The sequence below is a fragment of the Dromiciops gliroides genome, chromosome 3, assembly GCF_019393635.1.
Source record: "Dromiciops gliroides isolate mDroGli1 chromosome 3, mDroGli1.pri, whole genome shotgun sequence".
NCBI classification, from domain to species: domain Eukaryota; kingdom Metazoa; phylum Chordata; class Mammalia; order Microbiotheria; family Microbiotheriidae; genus Dromiciops; species Dromiciops gliroides.
The window spans coordinates 388,056,241-388,070,115 of NC_057863.1; the positions used below are offsets into that span (position 1 = coordinate 388,056,241).

Consider the following 13,875-nt stretch of genomic DNA (forward strand, 5'->3'; position numbering starts at 1 on the left):
GAAATGGCAAACCACTCCAGTATCTTTGTCAAGAAAACCCCAAACGGTGTCACAAAAAATTAGAATATGTTGTTTTTGTTGTTGTTTGTCCCTCCTTCTCCAAGAGGACCATGACATAAGGGTGATATCATGACTTGCAGTGAATAGGATTTAAGTGAGGAAGGGCTGTGCAAAGACACTAACCTCACTCTCTCAGTCAGAGCCATGTGGGTCCAGTAGCAAGATATATATCAGGATGACTGGAGATGGTCCTGGATGTCTTAAGGCAATTGGGGTTAAGTGACTTGCCCAGGATCATGCAGCTAGTAAATGTCTGAGGTGAGATTTGAACTCAAATCTTCCCAATTTCAACTTGGAATGTGACAGAACAACAACAAACACGTGTCAGGTACTGTGCTAAGCACACTGAGGATAGAAACAAAGACAAAAAATAATCCCTGACCTTGAGGATCTCACAGTCTAATAGGAGAGACAACATGAAAACAACTATGTACAAACAAGATATTCTAGATATAGGATAAATTGAAGACAATGAACAGAGGGAAGGCACTGGCATTAACAGGGAATGGGAAGGATTACTTTTAGAAGATGGGACATGAGGGAAGCCAGTAACAATGCCAGGTGTTAGAAGATGGGATGTTTTGTGCAATAAATAGCATGGAGGCCATTGTCATGGGATGGAGAAGTACCCAGAGGATTGTAAGGCCTATGAGGATCTGTCCAGAGCAAATATGATTTTTAAGTGTGTTGGTGGCACCTACTCCAATGAAGTACTTGTTTTGTTGCCATCTCTACAGACACTCAATACTAACTTTTAGCACTTAGTCTTTTCCATTTCAGCTTTGTTGACATCTCAACTTCCTTTGTTTACTCTGTATGCAGACAAACTCTCAGGAAGTTAAACACTTAACCACTTCCCCTGTCTCAGGAGAATCTGAGAGAAAGTTGGATTTACCTTACATAGATTAAGCTTTAGGAAGGAGTTCAGCAAGAGATTGGGAATGGGGGTGGGGGTGGGAGAAGGGAAAAGGATGGGAAACAAAAGGACAACTTCCTGGCTCTTCTTGACTCAGGTTTTCACTGTAGGATTTCATTGTTTTGCTAGATGTGAATTCCCTAGATGCTTTCTAATTCTCCCAAAAAGCCACATTTATTCACATTTAAATGTAAGTAGAATATGACCATATATGTGGATTGTTTGAGATCAGGCACAATCCAGACTGTGTTAAAACACTTGGTCAATCCAGAAAGATGAGTCAAAAAAGAGTTAGTGTGGTATAGTGGGAAAACACCAAACTAGACTTTACAAGGCCCACATTCAAATTCTATTTCTCATGCTTGACAGCAATGTCATTTTGAGAAAATCATGCCCCATCTCTGGGCCTAATTTCACTCATCCATAAAATGAGGGTGCTGAACTAGAGGGTCTCTAATGTCCCTTCCAGTTCCAGTTTGTATGATTGTTTTCCTTCGTGGGAGAGGGCCTAGATTAAGTCTACCCAGTCTGCCTTCTATCAAACAGTTTATAAATTGTCAGAAGTGGTATTTGAACCTAGGGCTTTTTGACTTTCAGTCCTGCTCTCTTCTTGATTCTCCACATTCCCCTTCTCCCTTGACCACCCAGCTGACTTTTTCTCTATTAATGTGCTTCTCATATACTCCAGTGGGGTAGGTTCTAACATAACATTAATACTTCTTTTTTAAGCCTGATTATTTTTTATATGTAGTTGCAGGGGAAAGAATTTCTGCCCAGACTTTGGTTGGTAGAGTGGTAGCCATGAGAGTGGTTGTGGGGGAGTAGGCTATGTGGTAGGTGAGAGATCCTATTACCTTCATCAAGTGTCAATATTTTGTTCTCTTAACTAAGATCACTCTTTGGTGGCACAATGGACTCCATGAATCATCTTTACTAGACAGGCCTACTTGCCACCATTCATAAATGGTGCTGCTTTGCAAGAAACAACATTTAGGAATTCCATAGGGGGCAGCTAAGTGGCTCAGTGGATAAAGCACCTGCCTTGGATTCAGGAGGACCTGAGTTCAAATCCGGCCTCAGACACTGGATACTTACTGGCTGTGTGATCCTGAGCAAGTCACTTAACTCTCATTGCCCTCTACCCCCCAAAAGGAATTCTATACTTAAATATTCGTGGAGGGCAGAAACTAATCTATTAAATAATAATCAATAAATAAACATTTATTAATTGACTACCATGTGTCAGGGACTGTACTAAGTGCCGGGGATACAAAAAGAGACAAAGGATAGTCCCTGCCCTCATGGAACTTACAATCTGGTGGGGGGACAACATGCAAACATATACATATAAAGCAAGCTATATGCAGGATAAATAGGAAATAATTAAAAGGGAGAGATCACTGAATTAAGAGGGGTTAAGAAGGCTTCCATATCAATCCTAGGAAAATCAGCCTATAGACATTCTTGAAGGACCTGCTTTAAAAAAAAGTTTTTTAAATTACATATTAGCCATGTTGAAGAAAAAAGCAAGAAAAATAAAGTGAAAAAATATACTTCTAGAAAATTTTACCTATCAGATTTATGGATAAGGGAAAAGTTTATGATCAAACAAGACATAGCAGGGAACAGGGAAAGTAAAATGGATAACTTTGATTACATGAAACTAAAAATATTTTGCAAACAAAACTAATGCAGTCAACGTTAGGAAGGAAACTGGGAACAAAATTTTACAGCCAGTTTCTCTGATATAGGCTTCATTTCTCAAATACATAGGGAACCATGCCAAATTTACAAAAATAAGAACCATTCCCCAGTTGATAAATGATCAAAGGATATGAACATGTAGTTTTTCAGAAGAAATCAAAATCATCAATAGTTACATGAAAAATACTCTAAATTATTACTGATTAGATAAATGCAAATAAATAACTGAGGTACCATGTCACATGTATCAGATTAGCTAACATGACAGAAAAGGATGCTGAAGGGGATATAGAAAAGTTGGGACACTAATGCACTGTTGGTGAAATTGTTTACTGATACAACCATTCTGGAAAGCAATTTGGAACTATGGAACTAGAGAAACTATAAAAGCTGCATATCCTTTGACCTAGCAATAGCACTACTAGGTCTGTACCCCAAAGGGATTAAAGGGGAAAGAAACTTTCCAAAAATATTTATAGTAGCTCTTTTCTTTTGGTGGCAAAATAATTGGAAATTGAGGGGATGCCTATCAATTGGGGAATGGCTGAACAGGTTGTGGCATATGATTGTGATGGAATACTATTGTGTTATATGAAATGATGAAGAGGATGGTTTCCCAGGGCGATTTTCTATATTTACACTAATAGCAGTTGACTTTTAAGCACTTTATATACATTATCTCATTTGAGCCTCACAGCAATTCATTGAGGTAGGTATTACAGGAGTTTGAGGGAGTTTTCTTTCTTTTATCATTGAGACTTAACTCATTAGTTAGTTATTTGAAAAGGAGGATTCTTTAAAATTGAAGGTTTAGGAAAGAAATGTTTGAAGTCTGCAAAATCATGAAAATTAGTGAACCACATTTGATTTGCCAAATCTTAAAATACTTTCAGAATGGTGGAGCTTCCCTCGACACTGAAAACATGGTGATTTTATGACAAATCAAAAGATAATACTAATTTGTACAACATAAAATAAATCTATGGAACTTGTTCTATGAAGTTTTAGTGGTTAAAAAGAGGAAAAGATTCTAGAAGAATTTAGCTAAATACACAAACATTGGGACAATTTAGTGAAAGTAGAGATGTTTGAATTATGCCCTTGTTAACTTCTCACATTTTATTATTAAGTAAGCCAATAATTGATGATGAAATGAAGACAATAAAATATCTCCTGGTATGCCTTGTGGGATAGAAAGTTGGACTATATGGGTTGGAGGTATGACCTAGAAGAGTAATTTGATGTACTTATGGTCTTGGTCAGAGCCAGCCTTTTGTTTGTCATGTAATCACCAGACTGATAGGATCTAATCATTATGGGTTTTTCCGTGGGTTATGTGCTTCTCTAGGTGAGCTTGAGTGAAGGTCAGTAGAATGTAACCTCAGTTTGTTAAAGTATAGTAACAAGCATTTAAATTAGGTGATGGGGAGTGGGAAAGGGAAGAGAAAGTGGCTCTGATCCAGAATGCTTGATCTGGTTTTTTGGCAGGGTCATCTGTGAGATGCCAATAGCCCTCCACTGGGGTAGAGAATGGAACGTTGGTTATTTTGTCCTTGGAGGGTCTATCCCTGTGGAAATGCCAATAAATGATATTAGAAACTTGGCATTTTCTAGAGCAGTGATTGTTTTAAATTTGGGCAATTTGGGTATCCTTGTTTGATTCGATTTTGCAACAACTACTCCTCTGTCCCTCTCTCCCTCTCTCCTCTCCCCAGTAGTATTATTTGTCATATTTATTTTGTCTAATTAATCTATTTAGTATTTCCTTGCTACAAAAGGATCTTGATTTAAATGGTCTTGGCACACTCTGTACTAATGTGGATGAAGATGTCCGTCCCACCTCTTTTCCTCCCATCATACATAACAAATTAATTCCACATGAACTTCAATGACCAAAAAAATGTATTCATCAATACATCATCTAGTGGCCAGTCTTCTGCTAATGAGCACCTAGAAACTTAACCCTGCTGGTTCACAGATGACAAATATACAACTGTCTCCAACCTTACACTAGAAACCATCTTGATGGGTCCTGCCACAGTTTTTATTCTAATGGCAAAATCTGAGAATATAGGGTCACCCTCACCCAATGAGAGTAGGTCTTTAGTGGAAGCAAAGAGGTTATATTTTAAATAAATTTGAGTAGGGGAGAAGGAAGAGAGAGAATTTTCTTGACAATCCATGAAAAAACTAGAGCCCTTCCATGATGTCACACAGACTAAAATCAAATTCTTAGGTAGCTTGAGGGCATAGTGGACAGAGTGCTGGACTTAGAGTCAGAGAGACCTGTATTCAAATGCTGACTCAGACACTATCTCTATGACTGAGCAAGTCATCTAATCCCTTTCAGACTGAGTTTTCTTCATCTGCAAAATGGGGATAAGAATAACATCTACTTTGAAGAGTTGTTGTGGGCATCAATTGAGATAGTACATTGCAAACCTTAAAGTGCTATGTAAATGTAACTATAATTGTTGTTACTATTTATCACAGATAATTGGTTATTTGAAAAGGCATGCTGTTTTTAAACTTTTAAAAGATGGATAAAATGAAAATCCACAATCCCCCTTCAAAAAATGAAAGTAGAGTTGTCAAAAACAGGAATAATTAAAGATATGTAAACATATTGATCTATAGAGAAACAGAGAGGGACCAAACCCATAATTATGGGGAGTTTGAATTGATAAGTGATTTATAAAATTATGAAATGGGGGTGGACATGCAGTTCTTTGGGTTGGAAAGCCCACAGTGGCTGTGGGAAATAGGGCTACAATCACACTTTAAAAAGTCACAAAGAGTACAAAGACAAGTTGCAAAAGTGGTACATGGCATAGGCAGCATGGAGAAAAGGAGGAGAGGCAAAGAATCTTATTCAATCATGATTACAGATGGCAAGTACCAGGTAGCATGGACCCCATGGAGACAGAAGAATGCTCAGAAGGCAGGAGTTTGAGGTCTCCTTTTGTTTGTTTCTTTTTTTTTTTTTTAAGTGAGGCAATTGGGGTTAAGTGTCTTGCCCAGGGTCACACAGCTAGTAAGTGTTAAGTGTCTGAGGCCGGATTTGAACTCAGGTACTCCTGACTCCAGGGCCGGTGCTCTATCCACTGTGCCACCTAGCTGCCCCATGAGGTCTCCTTTTTATTGTGTTTTTTTTGGCAGGGGGGAGGAGGGGGGCTGGGAACAGACTAACTTCTATGTGTTCCACCTTGGGTTAGGTCATTACATATCCAAATCATTTCAAAATTGTCAGTGAAACTAAAGCTAAAATGTTTAATGACATCTCAAACTTATCAACACCGTTCTGGGATCTGCTGGTCTTTCCTATGAACGTCTGAAATTTGTCTGGGACTTACAAATGATAGAACCGGAAGGCCCTGCAGCAGTGCCCAGATGGCTTCTCCTGATTCAGCACATATTACGCAGATGTGAATTTTGGTTACTACATGATGCAATTTATAAATTATGCTCCTTTGATCTGTGGTATCTTTGGTTTGTATATGACGTCCAGGTTCCCCTTTGCAATCTGATTTCCTTCAATTGCCCTTTTATACGGGCTACTTATAAAAATACTATACTGCCAGAAGGGGAGCGGTGGACAGGGGGACCAGAACAAGATACAATTTTAACACAGAGCTCCCAGATGAAGAAATGTATATTGGTACCTCAGTCAATGTATATTGGTACCTCCAAGGTCATTCCCTGAAATCACAGGTTCCTATCTGAATTTAATGTGTTGATGGATTAGTAAACAAACACACACATATGTATATATGTAATCATAATCATGTGATTTTTCTAAATCAATATGTCACCCACAGGGATCCTTACATATGGTAACCCCTATTTCTATTTGGATTTGACACCACCAGTTTAGAACACAGAAAGGCCAATGGACTTTTCCCAGGGTCACATTTGTTTTGGTCGTTCAGTCATGTCCGACACTTCATGACTCCATGGACTTGTCCATTGGGTTTTCTTGTCAAAGATACTGGAGTGGTTTGCCATTTCCTTCTCCAACGTGTACCCATTTTGCAGATGAAGAACTGAGGCATATAAGGGTTAAGTGACTTGCCTGGGGGTCACACAGCTAGTAAGTATCTGAGTCTAGATTCAAACTCAGATCTTTCTGACTCCAGACCTAGTATTCCATCCACTGCACCACCCAGCTGCCACATCCACACAGACAATATGTGTCGAAGGTAGAATTTGAATCCATGTTTTCCTGGCTTTGAGGCCACAATCTGTTAGACAGCAAGGTGTTACAATGGTTAGAATACTAGGTCTAGAGGCAGGAAGGCATGAGTTCAAATTTGACCTCAGATACTTACTATGTGACCTTGGGCATGTAATTTAACCTCTGTCTGCACCAGTTTCCTCATCTGTAAAATAAGGATATTAATAGTGCCATTCTTCCAGGGTTGTTAAGAGGATCAAATGAGATAATAATTATAAAGCGCTAAGCACAGTGCCTGGTACATAATAGAAATAACAGCTCTTTTCACACCATGTTACCTCTCTCTCTTTCTCTAAAGCTAAGCCCAAGACCTCCAGGAATGACAAAACTCCCAAGAATACCTGTCCTGCTTCCAGCCTAGCCCTTGTAGCCATCATCTCAGAAAGCAGCTCTTGTGGATACATAGCCTGGCAACTGCTTCTGTAGCCATAGCCACAGTTTCTTTCATTCTTTCTTTCTTTCTTTCTTTTTTTTTTTTTTTGGTGAGGCAATTGGGGCTAAGTGACTTGCCCAGGGTCACACAGCTAGTAAGTGTCAAGTGTCTGAGGTCGGATTTGAACTCAGGTCCTCTTGAATCCAAGGCCTGTGCTCTATCCACTGCACTACCTAGCTGCCCCACTATAGTTTCTTAAGACTCAGAAAAGAAAATGTTTTGCCATCAATGTCCTTGGCACTGTGGAATGGTTCAAAACACACACACATACACACACACAAACACACACACAATCTGATATGATTTATCAGTAGAAATTACATAAGGAAAGATACATTACCATCTGTTTTGTTGTCATATCCTAAAAACCATGGGATCTTCCCCCCCCTTTTTTTTTTGCATGGGGCAATGAGGGTTAAGTGACTTGCCCAGGGTCACACAGCTAGTAAGTGTCAAGTGTCTGAGGCCAGATTTGAACTCAGGTTGTCCTGAATCTAGGGCTAGTGCTTTATCCACCAAGCCACCTAGCTGCCCCCGGAACTTTCCCTTTGACTTGCAAATTAAACATATATGTTGTTTCCCACCACCACCTCCATCATTAGAATGTGAGCTCCTTGTGAGCAGAGACTGTCTTAATGTTTTATTTTCATTCCTACCACGTTTTTGTACATAGTAAAAACTAAATAATTGCTTATTCCTTCCTTCCTTCCTTCCTTCCTTCCTTCCTTCCTTCCTTCCTTCCTTCCTTCCTTCCTTCCTTCCTTCCTTCCTTCCTTCCTTCCTTCCTTCCTTCCTTCCTTCCTTCCTTCCTTCCTTCCTTCCTTCCTTCCTCCTTCCAGGCATTTTCCAAGAGCTTAATGAATCAAAGTATTTTATGTACACCTGAAAACAGGAAGAGAGAGTATTACACTGAAGAGAGTTGGGATATCGAGTAGATCCAGATCTTTTTCCATGATATCTAGGCATCCGGCTATAAAACACAAGGAGTTACTTGGACAGGGACATGAACTTAAAGGTTACATCAGGGTCACTTTAGAGTAGGCAGACTTCAACAGCTGGACAACATCTTCCAGGGCACAGGAATATATCATTTGTGGGAAAGGGGGGGAAAGAACAAGAGTACTAAAATACATGCTTTCTGCAAGAAATAGGAAAAAGACAATTTAAAAAGAAAAGTAGCTAGGCTGGCTTCTTGAATATCTACTTCACAGGGTTGCTGTGAGGCAAATGCTTTGGAAAGCTTGCATCAATTGAATTAGCATGAGTTATTCTGTTATTTGTTCCCTAATCAGCACATACTAAAGTCCCACAATTATTTTATGCTTTCCCAAAATTACATTATCAATATTACAGTAGAATCTTATAATAACACAGGATTGTTATTACAAAGATAGACCACATATCAGATCAATGCCTATAAGATAAGCCCACCAAAACCCAAGTTAAAGCAAGTGCTAGGTCTACAAAGAAAAGAGGGGAGGAAGAAAGGAAAGGAGGGAGAGAGGGAAGATGGAAAGAAGAAAGGGAGAGAGGGAGGAAGGGAAGGAGGAAAGGAAAGAAAGAAGGAAAGGAGGGAGGGAAGAAGGAAGGAAAGGAGGGAGAGAGGGCAGAAGGAAAGAAGAAAGGGAGAGAGGGAGGAAGAGAAGGAGGAAAAGAAGGAAAGAATGAAGAAAAGGGAAGGAGGGAGGGAAGAAGAAAGGATGCATCCTTATGTGCAAAATACTAGACAAACAATAGAAAAGCAGAGCTAGTCCTTGCTCTCTAGAGACTCACATTCTAATAATAGATATAATGCATATAGAAGGTTTCAGGTGCAAATCATGTAGCAAGGCTCTGCGGTCCTCAGGGTACAACAGTAAGGCATCATTTAATATCGTTTCCATTAATAAAGTCATGTTGGGTTTCTGACATTGAGCCATATGACAGTACTAAGCCTTTTGAGTGGTGAGAACTCTATTTTCCAGATCCTCAGTAGCTGTGGCAGCTGGGGAATCTCTGGCTGCCACACCTGGTAGACATAGCTAGCTCTAATGGCCACAGAGGTTGTTTCCCTAAATGCAGGGAAAAGACTGGAAGCAAGGCCAGGAATCTTAGGGGAGGGGGGGAGGGGAAGCTGCTGCTATTCCCAAGGTTCTTTGACTTAACTGCCCATTGGCAGCAGTTAGTCATTATATCAGTGTTTATAAGTGGTTTTCCTGTATTAATTATTTCTATGTACTTCTTCATAACTTGATAGACACTGGCTATTCCCCCCTGCCAAAAAAACCCCAAAAACCAACATCCCGAAAAAACTACTTCTCATTATTTTTTGCTGATGGACAGCAGCAGCTTGGAAATCACAGAATTCTAGAATTCTAGAATTGGATAGGACCTTGGCAGTCCTCTAATCCGATACCTAACCAAACAAAATATAGAGGACATTTTGAGCTATTTTTAACCTGACTATTTTACATTCTTACTCCACTTTGCCCTTTCCCAAATTCCTTGGAAAGTGAATCATTATATCTGTTTCTTCTGGAAAAAAAAAAAGACATCTAGTTTGACCGAGGAAACTGCTTCTGATGCTCTGTTGGAAAAGATTCTCAGCTCTGTTTGTTGTTGGGGGTGGGGGAAGTGAGCAGCAGCTCCACATGGATTCCCCAATTCTCAAAGTATTCTAAAAATTCCACTTAATTTAAGTCACTTTAGTTTAAAGAAAAACATTTCCCTATTTTTGCTATTGTTGAATTGTTTCATATTCTTTGTGACCCAGTTTGGGGGTTTTCTTGGCAGGGATATTGGAATGGTTTGCCATTTCTTTCTCCAGCTAATTTTACAAGTGAAGAGACTGAGGAAAACAGAATTAAATGACTTGCTGAGGGTCAGCTTAAGCTGGGTTTGAACTCATGAAGATGAGTCTTTCTGATTCCAAGCCCAGTGCGCTATCCACTGTGCCACCTAAGTGCCCTATTCCTTCATAGGGAAGGGATGGTGGGGAAGTAGTGAACAATAGCTAGGTGGTGCAGTGAATAGAGCAGCCCTGGAGTTGGAAAGATCTGATTCAAATCCAGCAACCCTGGGCAAGCCACTTAAACCTGTTTGCCTCAGTTTCCTCATCTGTAAAATGAGCTGGAGAAAGAAACGACAAACTACTCCAGTACCTTTGACAAGAAAACCCAAAATGGACTCACGGAGAGTCTGAAACAACTCAACAACAAAAGAATTTTCCATTCAATTTAATTTAATACAGCAATTTTTTCTTAAGTATGATCTCTATTCTAGGCAATGTGTGTAATATAAATAAGTATAAGGCATCGTCCCTTCCTTATAGTTGGAGGAGCTCACAATCTAGTTGGGTAAATGATTTAATATACGTGAAACCATTAGGTAACAATAAAACAATATATAAATGAATGAAAAATTTCTCCCATAAACTTAGAACAGCTGTTATAATAAAATATATGGCATAGTGGAATAAGCACTAGATGGGGAGCAGGAGATCTGGGTTCAAATCTTCACTAGAAGGATCCTTGGGTATAATTTACTCTAAACTTTCATTTTACAGGCATGGAAATAGAAACCCAAAGGAATGAAGCGGTACTTGCTCACTTGCCTAAGATCACAATTAGTGGCTGGGCACTGCAGATTCCTGAGCCTCAGTTTCTTCATATAAAAAAATACAGAAGATTTGTTTTCCTACCCTAGAATAAAACTAAAATTGTGCCTCAGCCCCCTCTGTATTGAAAGGAAAGCTCTGATTTCTTTTTCTTTTTTTTGGATACAATTCCCCATGTGTTTTCAAAAACATCTCTCATAATGTGCAATTTTCCAAAACAATATAAAAGAGAGATCATAATGGATAATAATACAATCCTACACCTTATTTGTTAAAAGGAAGGGTTCCCACTCTCTAAATTATTACCAATGTCATTGGTAATTTTTTAAAAAATTAGTTAGGCTTTGTTTCTGTTTAAAGTAGTCTTCATTTATCTAGAAGTCGTGTTTGAGTATATCAATAGCTTTTATGGTTCAGCTTTCTTCAGTGTATATCACTTCAGACATGTTTTCCCATGTTCCTTAAAATTCTTCATGTTCATAGATCCCTCTAGCCCTGAATTTCTATACCTGATTTCTCCCATTTGGCCAATTGTATTTTTTTTTTAAGGAATTGTTTTCTTCAGTCAATTTTTGTGCTTCTTTTCTCAGCATAACTCTCATTTCTCTCATTTCTTTTCCCATTTTTTTCTACCTCTTTCATTTGATTTCTCTCTCTCTCTCTCTCTCTCTCTCATTTGATTTTTAAAAGCCTTTTTGAGATCATCTTCCCACTCTATACCTGATGTCTTAGAGATAATGAACTAGTCTCCAATGATAGGAAGTCTGCTACAAACAGGCAAGAAGGAAATGCAGAGGAACCAAGGTTAAAGATGCTTCCTTACCAAGTGTCATACTAAACTGGACAAATTATTCAGTTTTAACTTCCCAATTAGACTTTGAATCACCTCAAATCATTCATAGTAGTATTTTGCTGTTGGTGGCGGTTTTGTTGTTGTTTCTTTATTTGTGCCTTTGAGTGTGTGTCTGTGTCTGTGTGTTTAGCAAAGTAGCCGGGTTTGAGAATCAGAAGTGTTGTGGTGACCTCTCTCCATTTTCAGTGAAGAGTGAGGATGGACATTTGGCAGTGACCTTAATCAACAATGCAGGTGAGCTGAAAACATTAACCAGAGCAGCTTTGCATGACTGACTTCTGCAAAAATGTCACAGACATGCCAGTTTAAAAGAGAGAGAGAGAGAGAGAGAGGGGGCAGCTAGGTGGCGCAGTGGATAGAGCACCGGCCCTGGAGTCAGGAGTACCTGGGTTCAAATCCGGCCTCAGACACTTAACATTTACTGGCTGTGTGACCCTGGGCAAGTCACTTAACCCCAATTGCCTCACTAAAAAAAAAAAAGAGAGAGAAAGAAAGAAAGAAAGAAAACCTTTTCTGGCATAGAAATTGACATTGAAGTTATTGATTGAATTGGCCCTGTGGGGGATCTCTCATACTCATCAATTGAAGAAGCAAGGTCATAATTCACAGCAAGAAGACTATCAATAAAACATTAAGAAAGATTTTCCTGGATATCAGGGTTTTAAGCTACTTTAGGGACTTTTCTGAATAGAAAGCAATCTTTATTCTGGAAATGATTTAGATTGCAGTGCTATCCAGAGTTAGGGGGTTAAGTCTCCAAGCTGTGGGAACCTGAATGGAGAACTATTGGTTAGCCTTCGTAGGCACTGATTAATCTCTTTGGTTAACAAAATCCACATGATGAAGTAGGCAAACTCATATGTGAAAGAAGACACAAGCATCCATCCACTTTACCCTGGACTTTCTCATCTTTTCTCGCTGCTTCTTCGACCAGATTTGAAGTTTCATCGGGGTGCAAATGAGTCAGCAGTCAGACAAAAGGATTTAGTGGAAATGGGGGAGGGTAGGGAGGGGCAGACAAGCAAAGAGAAGGGGAGAGAGAAAGAGACAAGGGAGTCATAACAAAGAGAAGAGAGAGGGTTAGAAAGGAGGGGGTAAAGCAGAGGGGAGAAGAAAAGAAGTGGAGAGGACAAGGGAGAGGAAGAAAGAGAAGGGGAGAGGGGGGAGTGAATAAAGGCATGACAAGGAACGGTGTTGTAGCCTTCTGTCAAACCGCACTAGTTTCAACCTACTAAGCTCTAGAAAGCTTTTCTTTTCACCCCAATGCGAAACTACTCTGGCTGCTAAAAGTTTCTCAAATCAATTTCCCAGCTTTACCAGCCAGGTACTTCCTGTAGTCTGCAGGGCTGAAATTTACCAAACAGAAAGAAGTTTGGATGGATTAACTGCATAGTCTCCACAGACCCTATCTTAAAGTGGGGGGAGGGGGGGAAGGTAGAGGTGGGGAGACGGGGAGGGGGGAGCCGGACATCTTTGAGGAAGGAGATGAAGATACTTACGGTTAGCGTAGCCCATGAGAAGAGAATCACCCACAGGCTGCAAGTCTGCATGGTGGTGACCACAGACTTTGACACACAGCCAGTCTCATCCCCGGGAGGAGGTCACGGACAGCTGCTCCCTGACCCCCAGCTGTTCGCATAAATTCACTTTCCCCACCTTGTCCCCCGGCTGAGAGAGGACAACTCTGTCATAGGAGGCATGCCTGAGCCACCAGCTGAGCCTGCCTCTGCTTCTGTCCTTGACCCAGGAGGTTCCCAGCTGGAGCGTTGGGACTCTGGGAATCCGCGTCTTCGAGGGCTCCAGCTGCCGCTGTTCAGTTACGCCTTTTGGCCCATTGATAAGGAAGGCGGCCAAGAGACGTCAGTGGCCAGTCACCGAAGCGGGCTCAACCTATCAACAAGTAATGATTGCCGAGAGCTTTAGGAGGGAGGGGAACCAGGAGGGCGAAGTGATGGAACCCTTTCCTGTAGGACAATCAATCTCCCAGGGGAATGGAGCTGTCGGAGACACAGGCTGTACCAGCCCCATATCTCTCCAAGTCTTGAAGGAGATAGAACGAATGAGATTTAGAGACAGAAGG

General features: G+C 40.3%; 1 protein-coding gene across 1 annotated transcript in view; it reads right to left on the reverse strand.

Moving 5' to 3' along the window:
- The window catches only part of SCTR (secretin receptor), a 92,775-nt gene extending 79,256 nt beyond the window's left edge, over window positions 1-13,519 (reverse strand). Inside the window, exon 1 of the mRNA XM_043995166.1 lies at window positions 13,295-13,519. Coding sequence (XP_043851101.1) covers window positions 13,295-13,345 — 51 coding nt within the window. The 5' untranslated portion in view covers window positions 13,346-13,519. The remainder of the gene's footprint in view (window positions 1-13,294) is intronic.
- Window positions 13,520-13,875: the final 356 nt, after the last annotated feature.